The sequence below is a fragment of the Silene latifolia genome, chromosome X (genome assembly GCF_048544455.1).
Source record: "Silene latifolia isolate original U9 population chromosome X, ASM4854445v1, whole genome shotgun sequence".
In the NCBI taxonomy this organism is placed as follows: Eukaryota; Viridiplantae; Streptophyta; class Magnoliopsida; order Caryophyllales; family Caryophyllaceae; genus Silene; species Silene latifolia.
Genome location: NC_133537.1, coordinates 342,626,285 through 342,636,031, shown reverse-complemented (window position 1 = coordinate 342,636,031; position 9,747 = coordinate 342,626,285). Strand labels below are relative to the sequence as shown.

General features: G+C 38.1%; 1 protein-coding gene across 1 annotated transcript; it reads right to left on the bottom strand.

The window, feature by feature from the left end:
* Positions 1 to 954: 954 nt before the first annotated feature.
* Positions 955 to 8,714, bottom strand: LOC141619629 (uncharacterized). Its single transcript, XM_074436648.1, has 5 exons — positions 6,186 to 8,714; positions 3,641 to 4,237; positions 3,144 to 3,319; positions 1,943 to 2,471; positions 955 to 1,294 (listed from the first exon to the last, which is right to left on the bottom strand). The coding sequence occupies exons 1-5, from the start codon at positions 8,419 to 8,421 to the stop codon at positions 1,266 to 1,268; spliced, it is 3,567 nt and encodes a 1,188-aa protein (XP_074292749.1). The 5' UTR covers positions 8,422 to 8,714; the 3' UTR covers positions 955 to 1,265.
* Between the last annotated feature and the right edge of the window lie 1,033 nt (positions 8,715 to 9,747).

Below are 9,747 nucleotides of genomic sequence, written 5' to 3'. Positions count from 1 at the left end.
CTCTCACAAAATACCCATGAGAGGTGAGTGGGGAAGCACATGATTAGCCCATCACAAGCAAGACGTTTTGTTTATGTAATGATGCTACTTTTTTGCGATGAAAATTAGTGAAGTCCCTACTTTACTTAAAATCGTGAAAAGGAAAATCTGCTAACATGAATCCATTGATTCAAATTAGTTTGAAATAAACCCTATGATACCAATTAGTTTGTTAAATAACCTTACGAACCCAAAAAGTTCGAAATGAGTATGTAACTCTTACCTTTTTGGGTTTCCATAAAATTCAAGTCAGCCTACGAACAATCTACTTTTCTGAGAGAAAAGAACAATTCATTAATAGAACGTCATACGGCACTTACAAAGAATAATTATAATCGAAAACAAATCTAATGGAAACCAAAGAAAAATAATTTTCTTATAAACTAGGGATCTCAAAACAGCATCTGACAATTCGGCTCGTCCTATTATCGCTATCTTCATGTAGCTTTTGAGGGGATCCTTTGTTTGATTTATGAGATAAAATTTACCTCTGACTGGTTCCAAAGATCGTTGACAAATTACTTTTACCCTTTGAAAGAACACGATGCAATCCATCAACGAACTACTCTTGACTATATTACTGATGAAACTAACCCCACGAATAAATGGAAAAACCCCGAAATAAGGGACGGAAAAACGATTCTCACCAAAAGGGAGACTTTTATTGAATAGAAAATAGATATGCATACTATTGATTGAAATTTGAAATAATTTTGGGGCTTACCATCGATCGATTGATAATGATGGGAGCCCCTTGTATAATATGATGGAGCTAGGGTTTTTTTAGAGAGTTTTTTTGAGAGAGAAACCCCAAGGGAGGGAGTTATTAGTCATACGAACAATCTACTTTTATGCAAGCATTACTCTGAATCCCCAAGTAGTCCACTTGACAAACGACAACACGAATCACAAAAGTTTCATCCAAAAACCAATTAGAAAATCGTACCTTCTTCGACTAATGTGAGAACGAGAAGTTACATTTACACGACACGTAAACAAGTTGGAAGTAGTCTTTTTAGACATGAACTCACTAATAAAAGATGCATACATAAGATACATTAGACAGACAGGCTTCTTTCTACACATGAATACATCTCAATCTGATTTGTAAGCATCAGTACACTACATACTACATACTGTTTGGTTAGTGAAACAAAGCTATCTAGCTCGGCGTCAAGTTTTCGGCATCATGTAGCAACAATGCCTATGCAGCTCAGGGTTTGTTCTCAGAGTGTGTTCTGTGGATCATTCTCACCTGAAAAATTAAACAAAATGTCAAGACATTTTAAGATTATTCGATTCCTACTTTGGTGAAGTCAGATTTCATATATTCCACTTAGACGATATACTAAGGAGAGAGTTTTTGGATTATGCATATAATGAATACTGCCTCAGAAATTGTTACGATGTCAGTTTACTGAGTCATTTTGTATTATTTCATTATAAACTAAAAATCAAAGACACAAGTATTTGCCTCCATTTGAAATAGAAATGGCTATAAGCAAGTGAAGTTCAACTGGAAAAATGCTCGGAATATGTAACTGGATCGGAACTTATAAAAAAATTAGGTCACCAATCACCATGGTAAGTCATAGGACTTATACCCCAATCGTAAAACATCCCTACCCCAATGACATGGAAAGCTCTCGCTCAAGACAAGTATGTTGTCTTACCCGTGTGGACATGAAGAAACTATATCCATGAAAGTGTAACCCATAATGAAATTAATTGCATTGACAGTCTGCTAGTTCATAATGTCAGATGAGCACATTTTCAGATCTAATAAAAAGAGCAAAAGGCAACCCGGTGCACAATGGCATCCCCGCAAGGCAAGGGTCCGCAAAACAGAGATTCAAACATTGAAAGATGTAACATAATCAAAGAACAGAGATTTAGTTGATACCATATGGTGCAACTGCAACACTGTAGACGGCACCAGGGGTGTTTGTGCTCCTTGCAGGATGTTGGCTTTCAATGGCTTGGCTTGTAGGTTTGACAGGACAAGGTTGAACCAGTTTACGCGGTAACATAGCTCGAGGTATTTCTGGTAATGAAGGAGTTTTAACCGAGGGGATCTTAAAACTAATATTGGACTGGGAAGGTAATCTGAGGGATTCTACTTTAGGCCGCTTTCCCTGCTGAGGACAGTCCGAAGTCGGCTCATTGGAGTCTACTTCTGGATCACTGGCAGAGACCAACGTGCACGAATGGTTCTTCACACTCTCCTTATCCAATCTTTGTGGATTTTCAACTTTTGGGCCATCTTTTTTCATTTTAGTGACTGGTGGGACAGTTTTCAGGTTTGCCATCGCTGCTTCCAACTGTATCATGCGTGATTCGAGGGCAGTAGGCGAACATTCCTGCTCAAGCTTGTAGTCCTTAATGTAGTGAAGTACTTCTCTGAGTTGCGACAACTCAAACGTCACTTTAATCTGCGAAGCCATCACAACAGAACACAGCTTGAGTAAGTTCTAGCAGACTACAAGACTAACAAAATCTCAACCCAAATGATGATCCGACCCTAGTATCAGGAATATGACGTGAAACCTAATCCCTGCCTGAGCGTAAATGCATTCAATATTGACTTGATATTATATGACCCGGCACAATTTCACTCGAATTAGAATCTACTTGACCTGACAAAATCTGAATTTAACATGAGATGGTAATTTGAAATTATATTTTTCTCAGGCCAATCTGACTTCTTAAGAATTAAAAATAAGAAATAAATGAATAATAACTTAAAAAGACCCAACCTAAAACAACCCAACTCAAACCCGATTGACACAACCTACAATCATTAACCCAAAATGATCATCTGCACTGACATGTACCCAAAATGACCCAATAATATCACACCCGACCTGACTCCACCCAGCCTGGCCTAATAAGAATTGACCCAACAGTCCCATAACAGTTAACCCGTTTGCCATGTCTAGGATTTGCTACCTAGGGAGAAATCTGAAATCAGTGGGTTCTATGCAGAAGGGAGAACAAAGATTTTGTGTCAACACAAACAGGCAGAATTTAAAGCAGAAGTTGAGCAGTTGAAGATACTAGTATCTGATAAGCTAGAGCAGAAGAAACATCACACGAAAATTCACCTTTTCCGTATTTTTGTCGTTGGATATCCCCTGTATTTTCTCAACTCTTTGCTGGGTGAACCTGACATGATCTTTCAGTACGAGAGCTAAAGGGAAATGAGGTTCCTCCATAAACGTACAAATGTATTTAGCTGCCTGAAGCCGGCGGTCCTCCTTAATAAGAGATTTGATCAGACCTGTTCAACAACACAACCAATGGCATAAACACAAAGCAGAAGACAAGCCACAGGAGCCAAAAAAGTCATTAAACATACAAAATCTAGCCAATACCTTCTATATCCACAACTACTTCTGCTGTTCTGCAAAACCAAATTACTTGGGTTTTGCAAAATTTTGTATTTATAAAGCCGTGTTTGAGAAAAAACATTCGCATAACATTAATGCTTGCGAGTATGATTTCACCATGTTAGGAAAGCTACATGTGCTGCTTCATCGGAATACTAGACAGTGAAACAGGTAATGAAATAAAGCTCTCGAAAGAAAAAGCAGGAAAGTACCAGGAATTTTATCAGTTAAGCCCAGTGCACGGCACAACTGTGGATTTTCCTCAGGCCAAAAGACCGGTTGAGCATCATATAGCACTTTAAACAGTTGCAACAATTCTTCCCCATCATATAAGCTGGCTAGCTTGTAAGACGCAACAAACTGCAAGAACCCATAAACCTCCAAAGGTTTCAAACCTTCCTCTGTCAATCTGCGTTTCCATCTCGAGGCAAATGCCAGAGCGTTAATCCTCATATCTTGAGTTATCTGCAATGGTGGACTGGACACCTGCTCTACCTTACCAAGTGGGTTTCGTACAGATTGATGTTTTTGCAGTTTCATTAGTTGCTCTAATAAAAATATGCAACTGGTTTTGTCAATGGTGCTTGATTGTAGTAGATTAAAACCTTGAAGCACTTTAAAGACTAGTGTTGCTGGATCAGAGGCCAACTTGAGAGCATCCACAATTTTGTGAGGAAATAACTTGTGATCCATCACATGTTTATTCAGATATGATCTCAAGCGATTTGCGTCCATATTTGTGCAGGCAGATAGGATCTCATTGCAGATATTCATATCATCAGTCTCCGATTGTGAAAAAGCCCGGTTTTCTGGGGAAAGTAAGCCAAGGATGTAATAAACATTCATACGCTGAAAGTATCTTAAGAAGATATAATGCAAGACAAGCAGAGTAAATCCACTTACTAGCTATTATTATGAACTGCTTAATGTTCCAAAATGGGACTTGGAATCAATTATGTTTTAATACTTCATACCAGCAAACAAATCAACAATAACTACAAGATGATAATCTAAACTGGTAAAGTCAGATACACATATAAACATGTCAATAAAACATGTCGGCCAAGAGCGCTAATTACAATTTGCAAAGACCAGCTAGCCTGAAAATATACATAGATTTTCACAGCAGCAATTCGAAATCACAATTTTGTATATGAAAGATTTGAGATGTGGTCTCACAAGTACGGACTACTCATTATACGACCAATTCACAGAAAACTTATAAATCCTAAGTAGCCATGGGAGTTAAGAGAATTATATCAAACACGGAATGTATACGAACCTTATATTCATTACTTTATAGAGCAAGTCAACCTTCATTTTGAAGCATCATCACTAATAGATGCTTGAATAGGAAGCCAAGGTAATTTGTTTCGGAAGGACTACAAACTAAGTGTACAGGCCACTTCAAGGCCGCCCAAGGCTACCTACAGGTTATTCTGATTCCTGAATACAATTTCCTGTGCACTGATGAAATTATTCGATGATTTTGGTGGCGATGGTGGTAGACTGGCTCCCTATAGTGGTAATAAAAACCCCACTTTGACAGATTGATCAACATATTCTCAATAAAATTTAAGCAATGCATATATTGCTAACTCCTTCCAAAATTCAATGGAGACTAAAATTTATTGAAATCAAGTAAATTGACTCTCTAACTCACTGCAGTTTATAATGTGTAACATAACAGTCATTTGATATCATTATCGACACAACTGTTATAATGGACAATCCACAAACAGCCTCTTTGTTTTGTTAAGATAGGGGTAACGCTGCATATATCCAACCCTCTTAAGTCTTAACCCTCTTAAGATAGTAGATGGAAATTATGAAGCTAAAGTATATAAGTAGATATAATGAAGGACAAGCAGAGTAAATCCATTTATTATTATAACTGCTTACTGTTCCAAATTGGGACTTGGAATCACTAAATTAATGTCATTCATATCAGCAAACAGTGGCTAAAAGATTATAATCCAAGGTAGGTAGAGTCAGATATAGATGTAAACATGTTACTAAAACATGTCGGCCGAGAGCACTAATTACAAGCCCAGCAAGTCTAAAGATTATAGATTTCCACAGCAGCAAATCACTATTTCTCAATTCTCATAAGAACGGTCTCGTGATAAGATTTGTGATGTGGTCTCACAAATCTGGAGTAATTATTATACAACCAATTCACAGAAAACTTACGAACCCTAAAGTAGCCGGGGTAATTTGTTTCCAAAGGACTGCAAACTAAGTGTACAGGCCAATTCAAGGACTCCCAAGGCTAGCTACAGGTCATTCTGATTGATCAGATACTATTTCCTGAATCCTACTCAGTGCACTAAAAACCGCACCTTGACAGGTTCACTCACATATTCTCTAAAAATTTACAGCAATTCATACTTTGTTAACTTCTTCCAATATTCAATTGAACCTAAAACTCGTAATACTTTGGTTGTGGGATACGCTTCAATCAAGTAAAGTGACTCGCTGGCTTGCTGCAAGTCCGTAAGTGTGAAATCACGGTCAGTTAACATGATTATTTACTCAACTGTTAATGGATGATCCACAACCAGTCACTATGTTTTGTTAACATAGGGGTAAGGCTGCATATGTCCAATCCTTGTAAGTCTTACCACTTCACTAGCGGGAGTCCTTAAAGGCGGTGGGGGTATGTCGTTTATTGTTACTCTAGCAGAGACATAATCATTAGCAAAATACATGCCTAGAGAGTTTTTTAAACACAACAAAATAAACAAAGAAGCTTACCCTCACACTCTTCAAACAGGTCAAGTTCGAAACGAAGCTGAGGTGCTAACCGATGCTGATCAATAATCTCCCAAAGCCTCTTCAGCTCATCTCTCTCAAACTCCCCTTTCAAGCGAAAACCCACCACCAATAACAAAAATCCCAACACGACAACACGCCTCTCTCCGCTTTCCTGCATCTTTTGTCTCCAGAGACACGCCATTTCCTCTGCTTTCACTCGTACGTTCTTGCACACCTCAGGCTTCACATTCATCAGCAGCTCCAACAATAGCACACAACTACTCCTTACGGTCCTGGTTGTGTACACTACATCACCCTTCCTCAAATGTGGTGGGAAAAAACCGTTTATAGCAGATAATACTAACGCAGCTGGGTCATTATATGACTTTAATGCCTTGAGCATCGCTTCACCCATGAAACAATGTTCATCAACCCTGTCATTTAGAAGCAACTGTAAAGTTTCGCCATCAACAACCACCCTCAGGTCTTTCCACTGTCCTTCAGCCTCCATCATCGGAACATCAACGGTTTCTTTCTCTCTCAGTTCACGTTCTTGGCAGCGTTTATCAAATTCCTTCTCTCTCACTTCAAGAGACATACCCTTTTCCTCGATTTCCCTTTGTCTCAACATCAAAGCTTCTGATTGCTGTCGGTTTTGCATTTCTCTCAACTGCACTCCTTGGAGACTTTTACGTAATTCTTTCTCCTTCAAATCTAGCTCAACTCCTTTCTCCTTCACTAACTTATCAACCAAATGTATCTGATCATTATAATCTCGTACCAGCTGCTTTTCCACTTCCAATTTCTCATAACCCACATTCACCTCCTTCATCCGCTCGTCAATTTCCCTTTCCTTGAACTTCAAACTCTCACAATCATCATTCAACTTCTTATCCTTAAGCTCAAGTTCTCTCTTCCTCCTCTCCATCTCCATACGAATCCTACTAATTCGATTTTCTTCAAATATAATCTCTCGACGTTTCTCATTAATTGCCTTATTTTTCAATTCAGTTTCTTTATTCAACCCATCAATCTTCTTCTCTTTCAACTCTGCCTCTCTCAAACGCTCAGCAACCTCACTTTCCCGCCTCTCTAAATCAATAACCTCCTCCTTGATTCGACTCTTTTCTAACTCAATCTCCTGACATCTCTCATCAGTTTCCCTTTCCCTCAATTCTTCCCCCATACAGTGCTCTTCAACCAGTTTCTCCTTCAAATCAATTTCTCGAGATCGCTTGCTCAAGTCGCTCTCTCTCGACGCTATCTCTAGCAAAAACCCCTCAAGCTGCTTTTGTTTCAGATTCATCTCAGTACACCACATCTTAACTTGAGCCTCTCCGAACTTAGGAGCTGGTTGATCCTCCTTAACTTCCCTTTCCCATAACTCGCGACATTCGTCAATTTGTTTCTTCTTCAACTCCAAATCCTGCAAACCCCAATTAACTTGTCTCTCTTTTAACTCCAATTTTCGACAACTCTCCTCGATTTCCCTCTCCTTCGACTCCACAGCCTTAATACGTTCCTCAATTTTCTTCTCCAAAAACTCAAATCGCTCATCAAATTCCTTTTCTTTCGACTCCACCACCACAAATCGCACCTCAATTTCCTTTTCCCTCGATTCCAATACCTCAAATCGCTTATCAATTTTCCTCTCCTTCAACCCTACCATCACAGAACGCTCTACCATTTCATTCTTCTTCGATTCCAAAACCTTAAACTCCTCCTCGATTTCCCTCGCCTTCAACTCCACAACCTCAAACCGCTTCTCAATTTCCTTTTCCCTCAATTCCAAACCCTCAAACCGCTCCCCGAATTCCCTCTCTTTCAACTTCACCTCCACAAACCGCTCCTCGATTTCCCTCTCCTTCACCGCCACCTCCACAAACCGCTCCTCGATTTCCCTCTCCTTCACCGCCACCTCTGCAAACCGCTCCTCGATTTCCGTCTCCCGTTTCTCCAACTCAACCGCCTCGAACCGATCAGAAACCTCCCTTTCTCTCAACTCAACCGCCTCGAACCGCTTCCTCAACTCGATTTCCTTCCTCTCAACCTCATCATGAGCTAAGCTAAACGAACTCTGCAATGTCCGCCATTGTTGAGCTAACGAAACTACAGAAAAACAATGTGAACGAATTTCACTTAAAGAACCACTAAAATCATCAATTACCGTTCTACATTGCTGTAATTCCGATGAAGAAGAAGCTTCTTGCTCCATTAATGGTGGTAACATCGGCATTCTGGCGGTAAAAATGTTAGGCAACAGTAAAATTGAAATTCAATTAATTTTTGAGAAGTTGAAACCCTAGAATTAACAGTGAGACGATTTTCTCAATAATTTAGTGAGAAACCGTCTTTTTGCTACAATTAATTGTAAAGCAACAGTAAAATTGAAGTTCACTTGATTTGTTAGAAGTTGAAACCTAGAAATGAAAGTAAAGTAAGTCTTTTGAGAGACGGATCTCTACAATAATTTAGTGAGAAACCGTCTTTGTTATGTTTGTGGGTTAAAGGTAATTCATACATTAAGTTTTGGTTGAATTTGTAATTGATGAATGGTAAAGTTAAGTTAATTTGTGGAGGCGGTTTTTTTAATACGGAATAAATTTATTAAGAATTCGTTTTTCTCGAGTCTATGTAATTTTGGTTGCTATAGTACGGAGTTAATGACAATTAATTGTATACATGATGATAATTGATTATTAAAAGTAGAGTAAGTCTATGGGAGACAGTTTACTGAACACCTTCTTGAGAAATCGTCTATTTGATACTATTATAGTGTTAAAATTAATTCATGCATTAATTAATTTTCATTTTTCAATTGTGTATAAACATACATTAATTTTTAAGAGACGGTTTTTTAAATAACTTATTAGAGACGATTTTTCAAATAACTTATTAAAAGACCGTATTTTCATAATGCAAAAATTTTACACCTTCATTTATTGCTACAAGCCTACAATTAATAGTATGACGATTTAGTAAGTTAGTAACTGAACTCAGAAATATTCTCGCATTTTATTTTTGTCATTATTATTGTAAAGGACTAAAGGAGTACTGTGGAAATAGCATGGATTAGTTGTACTATGCAGACTGTGCAAGTGGACTGGCCAGGGGCCCAGGGCATTGGTAAATGGTGATTGTTGTTGTTGTTGACATGTCCATTTTCTCTCCACAAATTTTTATTTCAAGTAGTCTCATTATTAATGGGTATATTCGTTTTAAAGATTTAAACGGGTTAAATATCTTACTCCCTCCATTCAACTCCACTTTGCAACTATGCTTTTTGCGCTGGTATTAAGAAACGGATTAAAAAAACTATTAAAAGTACATAGGGAAAGGGAATGGTGGGGTTAAAGATATTAAAAAAATATAAAGGTGAGTTTTATGGTGGATTTGTGTGGGGTATGAATGACATTTTTTGTAAATATAGATTTTCAATAAGGATAGAAAGGTCTTTTACATGTCCAAATAAGGAAACCTGTAAAGTGGAGTTGAATGGACGGAAATAGAATACTTGTAAAGTGAAGTTGAATAGAGGGAGTATTACTTTCATAAAAAAATA

Coding starts and splice junctions, on each gene's coding strand:
- LOC141619629 (XM_074436648.1), bottom strand. CDS start 8,421: ATGCCGATGTTACCACCATTAATGGAGCAAGAAGCTTCTTCTTCATCG. Junction 3,320..3,640: donor CTTAACTGATAAAATTCCTG/GTACTTTCCTGC, acceptor GTTGTTGAACAG/GTCTGATCAAATCTCTTATT. Junction 2,472..3,143: donor ACGACAAAAATACGGAAAAG/GTGAATTTTCGT, acceptor ATGGCTTCGCAG/ATTAAAGTGACGTTTGAGTT.